A 15733-nucleotide genomic window follows, 5' to 3' on the forward strand; every position below is an offset into this window, starting at 1 on the left:
AATAGATTCTACACACCATGGGGTGTCCAACAGCGGGCCAGATTTGGCCCCAGAAACCATCAAATGGCCACAAATGGTAATCATGACAAACTACATGTGTCCTGTCAGTGGAAGACCTCAATGAATGTGACCTAAACGAGCCAGATGCACTCTGATGTTCTACTCTTTATCTCTGTATTTCGGCCTCCTCTTGAAGCTACTGTATGTGTCTCTTAATAGTCAGCAGGTCTTTGAACCCTGCAGTTCTCCAGATTCTGCTTCCTGCTGACATCCAGAGAGCTGGATCTGCCCCAGCCGGCCCGTCTGATAGCCCTCATCGTCTACTTCAGTGGGTACTATGAAGCCGTGGTGCCACTGGCTGTCAGACTAGCTAATGGGACGTGTGCGGCTGCTTTTGGGGGGGGGGGGGGTCCCCCATCATTAGAAGGTGTCTCACTCTGAACCCCCAGTTCCAATCTTGGCCTCTGCCAGTAGCGGCCTGGCAGTTTGTTCCCGTCTGTCACCAGCCCCGTGCTATAAAGCCAGCGTTATCTGCGGTGTTAAGTGCAGGCCACAGACGGAGGGTCAGCTTAAAGTGAGGCAGCAGAGACACCCTGTCCCGCCTGGCCCCGCGGGACACAGGAAGCGGGGCTGCGCTGGGTCCCCCTTGTCTGGCCCCGGAGCCCTGGCTCGGGCCAGCGACGCAGGCGCTAATGCAGGGAGACCCTCGGCCAAATGACTCTCTAATTTCCCCTCAGGACTCAGACGATCCCACTGGCCCTTGAGAATCAGACTGAGGATTTGTTCTGAGTGATTTGTTTTGTCTTGTCCCGTCCCCCCCCCCCCCCCCAACCCTGTGCAATTCCCTCACTCAAGTTCTAGTTCTCTGCTCCCACCGTGGTTGCGGCCACCAAATTGGGGATTTGAGAAAGGCATTAAAGGAGCACAAGCCCTCAGAGGATAGAAGCTGTGGCAGGAGAACCTAAACTGATGGAAGAGAAAGCAACAAGTCATTTCTCATCACTGAGAAATGGGGCAATTTACTTCTGTCGTTTTCATGAAAAACTCCTGCAGGATGAGTTGCATCCTTTTGTAAAATACACCATGCCTTGCTCATACTGTGTGAGGCCCTTAATCTACTCATCTGCTAAGAAACAAATTTATTGTGAGCCTCTCGGTGCGTCACGCTTGCAGACCTGTAGCTTAATTCCCTTCCAACAGGGGTTTAATTGAGTGACTAACACACACGCAGTTAAAGCCCTGTGAATACAGACTGCCATAGCTGACGGCCTCGCAAATCTGTCGAGAAATTAAACAATGATGCATCGGGCTGGTTTTCTGCTGAGATTTGAATGATAATGATAATGACAATGCAGTTCAAACCAATGTGTTTAACTTCAAACTGCATCATGAAAAACAAGTAAGTGGTTATATATGCATATGCTTAAACACATATATATGTGTATATGCATATGCATATACAACCACTTACTATATACATATGTAAATAGATGTATACAGTATGTGTATATATGTATGTATATATGTGTATGTATATATGTGTATGTATATATATATATATATATATGTATATATGTGTATATATGTATATATATGTATATATATATATGTATACGTATATATATATATATATATATGTATATATATGTATATGTATATGTATATATATGTATATATATATGTATATGTATATGTATATATATATATATGTATATATATATATATATATATGTATATATATACGTATATGTATATATATATATATATATATATATATATGTATATATATATGTATATATATATGTATATATATATATATATATATATACATATACATATATACATATATACATATATACATATACATATATACATATATATATATATATATATATGTATATATGTATATATATATATGTATATATGTATATGTATATATGTATATATGTATATATATATATACATATATATATATGTATATATGTATATATATATATGTGTGTGTGTGTATGTATATATATGTATGTGTATATATATGTGTATGTATATATGTGTATGTATGTATGTAAATATATATATATTGTGATTTAAACAACACTGAAGTTGATCAATAAAGCAAACAAAGTTACAAATATGTTAAAAAATTGTATTTTAGGTGCTGGTGAATAAGGTACTGGTTGGCTAATAAACAATAATGACAAACAGGTGACCATCATACCTAATTACATTATGTTACATTATTATATTATATTAATATGATATATGATATAATAGTAAACATTCACTGGTAATTATTTAGCTCATTTAATAATGAACAGACTGTTGTAAACTCCTTTAACATCTTTTCTTTCTAAATGTGAATCACTGACATAGCTTGAAGTGGGCTGGTACTTTCCAGAACGCAGTACCACTTGTACATTTTACTCTTTGGCGTAAAGTGACTTCTTACTTTTCACTAGCTGTCGGTGCTCCTTTCTGCCCTCTACTTATCAGGTTCTCTGGGTGATTCAAGATCAAACGGGGCAGCAACAGTGTTGTATTGTGAACCTCAACATTATTTTATTATTTAGTTTTCTGAATCTTTTAAATGAAAGAATTATGGACCTTTGCACCTTTCCCAAAACAGTGGCAAGTCGTGGCAGCTGAGCTTGCTACAGGAACTAGCGTTAAACTAAACACTAAACTAGTATATAGATGTTTGGGGTCTGTCTGCGATTGGTCATCTGTGGTTTACAATAACTGGAATGATGTAGATCAAGCTTCATGTGATCAGGTTATTCTTACTGCCTCCCCCAAACTACTGTCCTGTTGAGACAGACAGGACAAACAGAGGAACAAAGTTATACAACAATCGTATAAATATATACATATGTAAGAGTAAAAGTTTTCAGTAAGAGTAACGTGTTAAAGTAAGTAAGGATTAGTATATGGCCTTGTGAACCATACCATGTTTCACATGTCTGAGTTATTAACAGACTTCTCTGAACATCTCACATTTATACAATAGTTCAAATTATATAATATTTCACCCCAAAAAATAATCAAAGATCAGCCAAACATCCAAAAATGAAAACAGATCTCTTCTTTTTAACTCTCCCATTAATCATCTCGAGACCCCACCGATTTATATTGCGACTCCTTTGAGGAGCCTGACCCCTAGGTTTGGAAACACTGGGGTAAACTACAGTCAAGTCCTCGAGCTCCTCCAACATTGATGCATCACTGTTAATAATGCACTTTGACATAATATCATGTCATTTATCACAGGGGCCTTTTTTGTCCCAAAGTACTTTCACTTTTGATACTTTATTTGATACTTTATATTTGGTTTAAGTCAGGATAGTTTTCAATGTGGTTGTTAATCAAACCACTCCTCTGCTGGGAAAATAGTCCCCCTGTGTCAGGGTGTGTTTGTTAGCTAATAACGTGAGAATTAATTCGTTAATAATTAATATTCACACACGCCTTGAAGCGCTTCATTCATATCAATGCGCAGAACAATGAGCGTCAGTGCCAGGTGCTGTTGATTGGCCTCTAAGTCAGTATTTTCTTATGATCTAATTAACACAACAGTCGCACTCATTACGGACCAACACCTGCAGACGGTTGAAATGATTCGCTACCAACGCACGTGAAACATCACACTTATAGCACACACACACGCACACACGCGCGTCTCTCTGCTTCATTAATGCCGTCTCACATCTTTGCCACTTCAAGTCGCCGAATGGGATCCTGCGTCCGATCTAACGGGTTATTTTTAGCGCTCACTTCACTAAATATAACCCGCCTCCATCTTTTGTCATCGCGTCACAACAAGTAACATTATCCTATTTTTTTTTTCCTTCTTCTTCCCCACCAACTGAGTTGTTTGAGAGGTGTCAGTTTTTTTTGGGGGGGAGCTATAAAAGGAGGGACGGGCAGAACGGCTCGACACTCTTCATCCAGACCTGAACCCGCAGAGGTACGAGATCTTTAACCAACATAGTGTCTCCTCAAATGATGCCAGTATTCTGGCTCAACATTATTTCATCCGTTTTTACTCGGTGTGTGTTTTTTAAAGGAACATCTAAACTTTTTCTTCACACGTCCTGTATCCCCCCCCCCCCCCTTTACTTTCATTAGGTGGCTTCATCGGCGTCAAAATGACTATTTGGTGCAACTCCTGCAAGTGTCACGTCAGCGCTCCGTGCGCCTCTCATCTTGTGCCCGAGGATCACCGCAGCTCCTTCTGCAGGAGGTTCAGGTCAGTGGCTCCTCTTCCTCTCGGCTCCACGTCCTCTAGTGGCTGAATCAACACATGGCCGTTTAGAAAACGTTTCAGACCCCGACTCTGCTGCTGCCTGCAGCGCGCGCACAGCGGGGAGCACTTAATCCAGTTTTCTCCCGTCTGCAGCCTGGTGCTGTATGTGATAAACTAATCCACCAACAATGATGCTGATACTGCATTTTTTTTTTTTTTTAAACAATTGAAAAATCAAGCTGGTTCAGTTTAGCCTCTATCAGGCTGCTTTGGTGGGAATTTACAATGAGTCAACTTTAATTGTGTTATTCAATATTAGGCTTAAAATCTAGGTCTAGTGTGAGTATCCCTAAAAAGAGCAAACTCAAACATATGCTCTCAATTACATAATTTGAATGGATCTTTATTGTTACGATGCCGGGGATACAAATTGACAGAATTCTCCTTTTGTGGCACTTTCTGTGTCCTTGTGACGTGGGGCGCCCGGCTCCGAGGACACCCACTTTATAAGGCAATGAAGGGAGCAGCAGCAGTAGCCCAGCCTCCCCTTTGTGTGTGACGCCCACGCTGAAGCCCTGGCAGCTATAAAAACCCCCAGGCTCTCTGTGGATGGGCCCAGACAGATCCTGATCACACAGACAAAGTCTGCAGAGAGCCCTCGTGTCTGCCGCAGACACGACAGCCTCTCATATCAGCAGTTTCCATAGGAACCCTCGAGGAAGAGACACCGGGCTGAATTGTGGAAAAAATAGGCTCCATCAGTTCAGGCCAATTACTCCTTTTGCTTTCATTTGATTTCTTTTTTTATTGTCCCACACTGTCGTTGAAGAGGAGGATTACTTCAGACAGATTTTCTTTCTTTTTTTTTTTAAATGTGGCTATAGACAAAACTGTCTCCCTAGATTTAGTTTCCTCAGTTATCTCCCAACCCCTGACCTCAGTGACCATGGTCTCTCTCAGGTCCACCAAAGGAGCGTCCAAAGCCCGGCGGGACCACATCAATCTCGAGATCAGGAACATGCTCGCCCTGCTGCCCATCACCCAGGAGGACCAGGAGCGCCTCTCCTACCTGCACTCCATGGCCGCCATCTGCGCCTACATCAGGAAGTCTGTTCTCTTCCAGGGTAAGTCTTCACAGTGCCGTTACAGTCATTCTTTCATATCTTTGAACCTCTCATCTACATGCAGCCTGCGTCGCTGTCAAACTAAATGTGACTAGGTTTCAAAAGATCAAAGATCAAAGATGAAACCTGCAGAGATGTGTAGAGTGTAACCAAGGCTCACCTCACTCGTTCCTCCCTCAGGACTCCCGGCTGGGGCCAGATCACACTGCTCTCTGCCATACGAGGCCTTTCTTCAAGCCCTGCACGGCTTCGTCCTGGTCACTACCGCACAGGGGAGGCTGGTCTACGTGTCCGAGAATGTAGATGAATATCTTGGCCTGTCCATGGTGAGTTGATTTGGACATCTACTGTTTTTACTTCACGTCGGGCTTTCATGTTTTGTATCTAACTGTGAAAAAAAAAAAAAAATCTAATTTTTCCAGATAGATGTGCTTCAAGGAGACACTTTCTACGACTTGGTGGAACGCTCTGACATTGATGTTGTGAAATCAAACCTGGACATTGAACACAACTTGCCATCAGGTAACTTTAAAGACTTTAACATCACTTTACGTGTAGCATATTGAACTGGGATCACTGTGTGTAACTATCACAATGTTGCCAGTGTTCTTAGTGCTATGCAGGCCACATTTCCCCCAAACACTTGTTTCATTGCCATGAATGCATAGTAAAGTTTCTCCAAAGTTTGCCATCCTATTCGTACTACTGAAAGACTAAACCGATCCGTTGTGTTTCCTCAGAGAGGAGCTTTATATGTTGTATGCAAACCTCCAAGGCCTTCAAGCTGCAACACGGCAGCTGCTGTTCCATGACGGTCAGAGGGAGCTTCCGGTCGTTCCCTCAGCCGTGGCCGTCCTCTTCAGTCCGTCCCACCAGCCAGCCTCTGTTTGTGGCCCTCTGCACCCCCACGGTCGACCGCCTGCGGAGCTCTGACTCCCACTCCTGTGACCGCTTCGACAGCGTCCACAGACTCGACATGACCTTCACTCAGCTGTCGGACAGGTATACCCACAGATCCCCCTTTAAACAGATATAACCAAACTGTTCTCGTACTGGTCACTGACAAACATTTTCTTTCCTTTTCAGCGTTGTATATTTTTTGGGGTATTCGGCAGAAGAAATGGCCGGTCGATCGTGGTACAGCCTTGTCCACCCTGAAGATCTTTCTTTGAGTGCAGATTCTCATAGAAGTTTAAGTAAGTGTACGGTCTATTGCAGGAAAACTTGGTTTAACACCGGTTGCATTGTTCATTTCCATAAAGTCAGAGCAAGAAAAAACATTTTTTAAGTTTGCATGATAATAACCACGGATGTTTCTCCCCTGTCCCGTCCAGTGCGGGCAGATGAGGGCTTCCAGGTGGAGATGGTCCTCAGACTCCAGTGCAAGGATCTGTCGTGGACCTGGATCTACATTCGAGCCAACAAGGAGTCCGAGTGCCAGGGCGTGAGCTGTACCAACTTCATCATCAGGTATGACGGACTTCACTTCTCCAGCAGGCCTGAGCCCACAGTGCAAGGCATCATTCCATGTTTTTCAAGTCGCGAATGTTGTCGTAACACATTTGCTTTGATCTTGCAGTGAAACGGAGGCCCGATTTCTGCAGAAGAAAATCAGCAGCGAGGCCTTCGGGCCATCGCCTCTGGCAAATTTTGCAGCTCAACAGGCGCCTCACACTGAGACCTACAGCAACACTAAATGCTTTAAAAGACAGAGGACGTCCAGCAGCCAAAGCGAGGAGCCAGGCGCTAAAGCTAGGAGGGAGACCGAGCGAGACACATGCTATGTGGCGTGCGCCTCCTCCCGAGGCGATAGCTCACCTGCTCCCTCGGGAGACAGCCCTGCTCTCTTCACCCCTCCCTACAGCCCGGCCTCCTCCAGCTCCACTCTGCAGCAGGAGGAGCTCAGCCATGACCTCTTGATGGATGTGCATGGATACACAGATCAGCTGCTGTCCTCCCCCGAGTGCTCTCCCTCCTATTACTCCTACCCAGAGGCAGGGCTCACCTGTCACCAATCACCCTCCGGCTTCCTCGCTTCAGCCGCTGAACAGACATTTGACCGGGCAGCCTTTGGCGCGCTCGCCGCCCGCTCTCCATCCTCCTCCTCCTCATCACCGACCTATGATTTCCAAGCTTGTGCGGCCGACGCTCGATTAGTTCCAGACTGCCGGTCCGTGTCGGACATGTGCGAGAGCCCGGCGGATTGTGCTCTGCATCACGACGACTTCAGCCTCCCCGAGCAGCCACAAGGGGGCGGCCTCGTCCAAGTGCATCATGTCCCCTACCACGTGTTGCCCGCACATTCCAGCCTCCTCACCCCCAGCCAATCTCCCACATCCACTGAGATGCCACATTACAGTGAGAGGGAGCAGGCAGAGATCAGTATTCTGGCTCAGCAGATCTCCTCCCTGGCCAGCAGCTTCGCCATGTATCACTCGCACAACCCGCTTCAAAATGTGGCTCGACCCGCAACCACTAACACCCCGCCCTCAGCCTGCGACTGGCCCCATCACCCTCCTCTCCCCTCAGCCCTTCCTCTAAAGCGCGAGCTGGTGCTTGATGACGTCGTGTTCGACAGCATCCTGAAAGACCTGGACATGGGCGTGAGGAAAGGCAGCACGTCGTGCCCCGGCGTTGCGGCGTACGGCTACCAGCAGGGCTCGCTGCGCTGCAGGAGCGGGTCCCATCAGTCGGAGCCGGAGTCCCTCGACCTCTCCCCGACCATCACAGAGGACCCACTGCCTGCGGAGCACTTCACCGCCATGGATCCCTTCAGTTTGCAGTTGGGACGCCATGACCGAAACACTGGGTTGCATCAACTCAACCACTATATGCAGAGTCGCCTTCAGCAAGGTAGTTTACACCAAAACAACAGCCACTGATCTCATGATGTTCACTGTAGGTTACATTTCACTAATATTGCTCTCTGTCTCCTTTCAGATGAACTTGCAGAAGAAAACCTGTACTGACATAAGTCTGTGACTTACTGTACTACCACTTGTATGACATATTGTCAGAGCAATCTTCCTTCCGCTGGATTCAAAGACGAGCGCGAGCAAAGACATTTGGAGGACATCGTTGCTGAGACGTCGTTCCCTCAAAAGACTTCTTTCTGAATGTAGAAAAGCAACTAAAGTAGACAACTTGCTCTTCAAGACTTCAGCTTTGTCTTCATGTCTCAACACTGCTGTCGACTGCGTTTTATGTTTTGCTTGTGTCTTATATTTTATGAAAAAGGTACTTTTAAAAGAAAAAAAAACGTGTCTGACATCACTTCAACACTGAAATGGAGGTATATTTTTCTTCTAATGCTGAGTGACCACAGTTTACTATTGAGCACTTTATCAATGTCATTGCCACAAGGATTTTATAAATGAGAAGGCGTGCTGAATTTAAAGGAATATTACCTATATTCCAAAGCTACCTGGATGAGCTTTAACGCAAAAATCATTCCTTATAACAAAGAGCGATTTGGAAATGTTTGGTTTTAGGTGCCTTAAAAACATGAGGGAAAGACACTAATCAGTTTGCCAAAAAATAATAATACTGTTCTTTTTCTCAGTGGGCCATTAATGCTTTCATGTTGTTATGAATAAATCAGTCAGCGAGATGATGATGATTGTTAAACACCTACCTCAGTGGTACATCTAAATACATTCCAAGTCTGAATTTTGTGAATTAATTATTTTTATTTTGAACATCACTCTCACTTAATAGTCTTAAACATGTTTTTATTTTACTGCAATGGGAATCTTTATCCATTCCACATTTGTTTTCTTCATAGTACTGGTACTGCATGTGTCTGAATGTTCAATATTATTGCGTTATACTTGACATTTGAAATGTAAATAAATCAAATGAAAAATACATTGGGTCATTCGTTATTCAGCGTTTTTTCTTCCACAAAAACACACTGCAGGTGTAAAATGTACATGACTCCTGTTGTCAGACTCATTAATACCTTAAACACATTGACTCAGTTTGACACCATTAATGCCAATACAGCAGGTATATCTGCTTGAATGAAATTCAATTTAGAGTAGTATCTTTTTTTCTTTCTTTCTTTTTTTTTTTTTTACCAAAATGAAGCTTAATCCTGGATTAACTGATTTTTGTTTAGCCACTAGGGGGCAGTACAACAAGTAGTAAACACACCATCCTATGTATCGTATTATATCTCATCAAGGTTGTTCTGGCAAACAGTTGCCTATAACACATCAAGCCGATACGCAGCAACAATAGCATTCATTTATAGCCGAATTTCTGTTTATATAGATATATTTTAATATTAGCTGTTTTGGTCTCCATCAACAGTTTTTGTTTGAAAACAGCTGCCTGCTGCATCTGGAAACAATGCTGATGAGGGAGGTGAAAGTGAACCAAAACAAGGTCGAGAGATCGCTGTACTGTTCACGCTACACAACTTGCCGTCTTGTAACCGGAAGTCTTGAAAGTGGTTGTGGAGCTCTGAAAAACCGTCAGCGAGTGTGAAATCAGGGCATGAAGTTGCGTAGCGTGAACTAGGAATCAGCTGCAGGCTGTAACTGACAGATGCCAAAAAGCTCCGTCGAGCTGAGGAGAAAGACACCTTTCACATGACACTTAATAGCTTGAGCCATTGTTAATACAGAAATATTGATTAGTGCAGCTCTAAAATACACCTTTTTGTAACCTCTATTTATAACAAATGGTCTACTGTATATTTTTATGAGCACTCTCTCTTCATCTGATCAGATTACTAAATGGCTAAACAGCTCCAGCTCAACATCTACTGGGCTCTTCAATGCTCCATTGATTTTTACATCTTGTGGCCAGTCATACCAATGAGAGCAAATAAACTGTATACAGGGGAAATCAATTTCCGTCTTGGGACAAATGTGCAGACCCAACGCATAAATGAATAGTTAGACAAAGAAGTGCATTGACTGAGGTGACTGATGGACCGTGTGCACGTCTGTGGTGCACAACGCTCACAGTCATGCTGCTGGTGCAGTGCGTGCATTGCAGAGCCCCCCCATTGTTTTTTTTTCTCATGTGGGTTAAAACAACCACTAGATGGAGTGATAGCTCCAATCGCCTCCCAGTAACACAGACTCTAAATGCCACTAGTATAATATTATTCAGGCAAGATAGAAAAAACGTAAAGGAGGAGTGTGTGCATGCATATGAGTGTGTGTGTGTGTGTGTGTGTGTGTGTGTGTGTGTGTGTGTGTGTGCGTGCGTGCGTGCCGATGAGAGCACGAAAGGACATCATTCGGTCCATTCATGAGCAAACAGTCCAGATGCCTATTCCTATCCATGGAGACCTAATTAAGAGTGATGTCTGTTGAAGGGTACAATGACAAATAAAGTTCCTAACAAGTCCACACATCTGCTGTGCTCCAGTCTTCCTGCATCACTCAGTGTTACCTGGAATGATAATGATTTCCCCGGAGGCACAAGGACACCAGGTCCAGGGCACCGGCGCGTTTTTGTCCACGCCAAGGAGACAGCAAAAAGCCACATTTTCTGTTCACCGGCACTCCCAGTGAGCACTCCCAGCAACCCCATGTCTCTGCACATCACGGAACACAACAGCAAAGGCAGCGTGGCATTTTTCCGTAGCTGTGGATCCATGATTGTTATAAGATCAGACATGGCTGTGTGTTTCTTTTACTTAAAAATCAATAAAAACATGATTCAGAGTATTATTACTAGTGGTAGTAGGCCTAGATCGGTGGCTGTTTGTGTGTGACAACGATGTAAAATATCACAGGCAGCTCTCCTGCCGCCTCCCTGATATTAAATTGAGATGATGTGAGATTAGATTAACAAACCCTACGCCTCACAGGAAGAACTTCAGGAGCCTGCCAGTGGAGGTGAGCGATGAAATGCAGCTCGAATGATTCATATGTGAGATCTGAGAGCGGCATTGGGGCTGAAGATGATACCACACAGGAGAGCTGACAAAAGAGAAACACAGGCAAAACTGTCATCTGCCCTACTTCAGTAGCTTCTAAAGTGCTTTCTCAGGTTGGATGGCTGGAGGGCGGATGCTGAGGGAAAAGCGCATCAGTGCAGTTAAACAGAGCAGCTCATGGATGGGATTCTTTTTCAAAGCCGTGCCTCCCACAAGCAGCCAGCTTTTCATATCCTGCCTCACCGGTGGCTTCTCACGAATGATTACTTCATTTACTTGTGAGAAAAACTCTCCAAATTGAAACTCTCACTGATTTCAGACAACAGGGCCTCAGGTGGCGCTGCCGTGTCTTCGTTTATTTACCGGCTTTATGCTTTTATTGTCACTGCAGCCAGGCTTGAGGGCTCTATTGAAAGCTTATCTCCGGGTTTACATTTATTCTGAAATAGATGAAGACGTGGAAAGCCAGAATGCGATTTGTCTATTTTGCTCGGGGAATTGTTTGGCAGATGGAAGCGATGACACGGGCGATAGCCGCCAAGGTCACGGAAAGGTGTCGCACGCCGTCATGAGGGACACCTGAGCTGTTATTGTATGTTAAACTTAATCTGCCTTTTCATCCTGCTCAGTGTGTAATTCATTTTCTCCCTGTCTCAATTGTTTTGGCTGCATCAAATGTCCATGTCTATACCGTTGTTGTCCCACTTTTCAAAAGAGGCACCTGACTGGTGTTGGTTCATTCAGCACACAGTGACACCGTAATTGGGTTAAACAAAAAGACCCAAAATAGACTGCAGCCTGTTCCTTCAGGACCTCTCCTGTTCCTCCCGTTGCAGTGCCTGAAACCACAGCTCTGAAACCACAGCTCTGATTGAACACTGGATCCCAGTCATGCAGAGTCAATACATCCCTTTTTATATTCACGAGAGAAAGGCGAGCCAACCAGGGAGAAGAATACAAATGGCGTCCTAACAACAGAGACCTACATGCATATGAATGTTTGATTTATGTTATACCGTTCTCTCTCTGGGAGGAGTTTGCTGCTTATGGCAAAGCGCCAGTCCACAGAAGAGACATAAGCATCCTGCTGTGTAAAAATGTGCTTAACACATCATCCTTTGTTGATGGAAATTCTTGTGTGTTGGAAAAAACATTTTCTCTTGTAAGAATTTCCATTAGGGACTTTAGAATACGTGCCTGCGTCATATTTTGCTTTACAGCAATCCCAAACAGATTGCCATGGGTTTACGTTTGAATTATTTTTTTCTGTAGAAACCATCCTGCTGGTTTAAGGGAGGGAAAGTCTCTCAATGTATTTTGTATTTGGCCCCCACAAGCTCAGCATTCACAAAAATGAATGCTTTGTACTGGAATTCCAATACACAGCAGCACATGGGTGGATCTCTGCGAGGTAGTTTGATTTTTCAAGCGCCGCGGTTGCTCGTGCAGTATTAAGGGTATTTCTAGTAATTGATGAAAATGGCAGTGATTGCTAGTGATTTCCCGCATGTAGTCGCACAGCCAGAGGGCCATTACATATACCATCCATATAGGGGGGAGTGCATCATAAACATGTTTATCTCTCCGCTTGTGTAGAATCCCAGGGGCCAATACAAATAGATGTGAAGAACTGCATCTTATGAAAGGCTCAGAAAGGCTTGGAAATTATTAGAGGGCAATTAAGGGAGATGCGATTGTAAATGAATTCATCAATAAATAGAATCAAATGAAAAGGGATTTATAATTGCCAAATAATTGATGCACAGCCTAATTAGAAGTTAGTATTAATATCTAATTAAATGACGGAATGTGTTAAATCAATTTGATGACCCAGTTTCTAATGGGGAAATAAACTGCTGAATATTTCTTCAAAGGCTGATGGATGGTCAGGAGGGCTAAATTACCAATCCTGCTATGGTGAAACCATAACCAGCCATACTCTGATTGACTAGTACTCTTTGTTGGTTGGATTGGTTAGGTTTAGGCATGAGGAGTGAGATTGGTAAGGGCGAGGGTAAGAATATCAGGATAAGCACATCAGAGGCAGAGTCGGGCTGGTCATTTCTTGCCATAGTAGGAAAAACAAAAAAAGTGATTTGTGTTCGCCTCAAGTCTTTCCTTTGTTTTGCTTCCAGCTATTGTGACGTAATCAGGACGTTGGCACTAAGATGGTCTATATGGCGTCTGCGCTCACATGGCAGTTTACAATGATAAATAATGTGGGCAGCATTACTGTTTGACAGTTTTAGTAATGCTTGAAACAAGTGGGCTATATTCAGAAAAAGGTACACAAATGCGGTTCTGAATTTGGAGAAGGCAAATGTCATTTTTTTGATAGCTGAAATGACAACTTGCTGGCAGATTTCATCGCTAGCTCTATAAGTTGGTCGAAAACGCTGTCTCTCACTGACTCTTAATGTTTCCAGATGACTTGTGTCAAAATACGAAACCTGTAAAAGTGTTTCTACAGGGCTGCTGCAACAGACTTAGCAAGAGCTATATTCACCAGGCAAAAAGTTAGCATCCTTGCCAGTTCATGATCCATGTAGAAGACAAAAAAACAGCATTGTCCCTGTACTGCAGTGTCCCACTCCTAAAAGCACATACAATATATTTTAGCTTGCCAAAAGCATTTGCCAAATGCAATGCTATCTCTGCTAACGGCTCAAGAAGCTAAACTTCTCTAAGTCCATTAAAAAGCATGAAAGAGCTGCTAATGTTAGCCCAAACGCTAAAAATACCACAAACTACTCATGATATACGGCTAATGATATACTAACGTGGCCTTGGAAGTAGCAATGCTCAGTTACAGTGTGTAATAAGCTAGTTAGCAGGACATGCTAACAATTGCAGCTTTTGTTAGGAAGACATACACACTGCTTAATCCATCCCTTACATTTTTGCTCTTGTTTTGTTTTTGAAAAGCAAGAATAAGAGACACACTCCTCCAACTCCTTAAATCGCCTCTTATCAGTATTTTTATAACAACAAAATCAAATGTTTTTGTGGAAACTATCTGACAATCCCATTGTGCCGTTATACGGCCGCAACAGGCAGCTGTTTTCAACGACAAAGCTTTCTGTCATTACTGCTCACTGTAGCCTCAACTACCTGCTCAGCACCGAACCGCAGATAGACACAGTTAGACACTAGCTGGTGGACAAATTGCATTTAGCAATAAATCAGCATTTAGAAGCTAAAGAGACAGATATTTTCCTCAGGAGTTGTCGAGACCAAAAACAGACATAAAAGAGAGAGAATATTGGAAAAACAATCATCAGGAGGACAGAAACACGACATGAGGATGATGATGTCAATGTTGTGTTCACACTTGTTTACTGTCATGTGAACAATAATGATTTTTAGGGTATCAAATCTGCTTATTTTTCACTGTATGTTGTAGCATTTCAAATGACTGTTGTCTCTGTCATTTGTGCTTCAAAGCACTCTATGAGTCACCGCGACTTGACTGGCAGCAGTGTTAAATTATATTGTCTTTTCATGTCTCCGTTTGTGTGCGTGTGGGCGAGCGAATGGTTGTTTAAAATTCATCACACATTATCAGACCCTTTCAACGCTCACTTGACTCGGGCTTAGCCCTCATTGATAATTTGGACAATGCGACTCACTCAAAGGGCACGAGGCCTCAGCTCATGCGCAACAGAGACGATACTGAAGTCAAATGTCCCACTTGATTACTTTTATTTTAAAAAAGGAGGTTCTTAATCATTATTATGCAAACCCTCATTAGCAAAGAGTCCCCTCAATCTTTTCTTTTGGCTCTCAGGAAAGCGTTTGATCCAGACACATTCAGCAGAGTTTAGTAATTGCCGACAGTCAACATCAAATAATATTTCAGTTGCATTGCTGGATAAAAACATTCTCCACAGGATACATGGAAGATCTCATTATTAACGTACATGTTGTGTAGATCTCAATGTTTCCGAACGATGTCGTACTGTGCTGTACGGATGACGCAGCAAGAGAAGAAGGCCCTCCACTACTGGGGAAACTTCTCCCTCTCTGAGGTACTTCAAACCAACCGTGCTGGGGACAAGACAAAACTCTTGTGGTTTCACAGCTGCGCGAAATTGACTCAGCCTGGCGGGGGTCAGTGTGTGGGTGATGTGAGACGCTGCTTGATGGTTGGAGAAATAAATCGAACGATGTCGAGAAGATGAGCAGCTCAATGACACTCTTCTGTTTTCTTATTATCACTCAACCTTTGCCTTGTGTAGACAACCGAGCAACATGCGGAACTTCTCTCCACACTACTAAGCAACGCTTCATGCATCCATGTGTTTTCTTAAGGGGTTTTAACTTCTTCTTCTTCTTTCTTTTTTTTTGTTTGTTTGTGTGAAGAACACATGCCAGGTAGCGGTGGACGACAGACTGTTAGCGCCTTTGTAAATGTACAAAGTGTTCCAGGAAAAAAAAGATCATTGTACTAGATTTATTCATGAGGAG

The 15733-nt window shown here is 43.3% G+C and overlaps 1 protein-coding gene across 1 annotated transcript; it reads left to right on the forward strand.

Annotated features, from left to right (window-relative positions):
• The first annotated feature begins 3845 nt into the window (after positions 1-3845).
• On the forward strand, positions 3846-9234 carry npas4l (neuronal PAS domain protein 4 like). Its single transcript, XM_068725362.1, has 10 exons — positions 3846-3964; positions 4126-4246; positions 5204-5367; positions 5548-5693; positions 5790-5889; positions 6108-6369; positions 6454-6563; positions 6702-6837; positions 6947-8220; positions 8308-9234. The coding sequence occupies exons 2-10, from the start codon at positions 4146-4148 to the stop codon at positions 8334-8336; spliced, it is 2322 nt and encodes a 773-aa protein (XP_068581463.1). The 5' UTR covers positions 3846-3964; positions 4126-4145; the 3' UTR covers positions 8337-9234.
• The last annotated feature ends 6499 nt before the right edge of the window (positions 9235-15733 follow it).

This window comes from Cebidichthys violaceus, unplaced genomic scaffold, assembly GCF_023349555.1.
Source record: "Cebidichthys violaceus isolate CVI_PGR_0920_01 unplaced genomic scaffold, fCebVio1.0.p SCAF_10, whole genome shotgun sequence".
Taxonomy (NCBI): Eukaryota; Metazoa; Chordata; class Actinopteri; order Perciformes; family Stichaeidae; genus Cebidichthys; species Cebidichthys violaceus.

Bases quoted from the DNA above. Each gene is read 5' to 3' on its own strand.
- npas4l (XM_068725362.1), top strand. From the start codon at position 4,146: ATGACTATTTGGTGCAACTCCTGCAAGTGTCACGTCAGCGCTCCGTGC. The intron at 6,564-6,701 runs GTAAGTGTACGG...TGTCCCGTCCAG, and splicing joins AGATTCTCATAGAAGTTTAA to TGCGGGCAGATGAGGGCTTC. The intron at 6,838-6,946 runs GTATGACGGACT...TTGATCTTGCAG, and splicing joins TGTACCAACTTCATCATCAG to TGAAACGGAGGCCCGATTTC.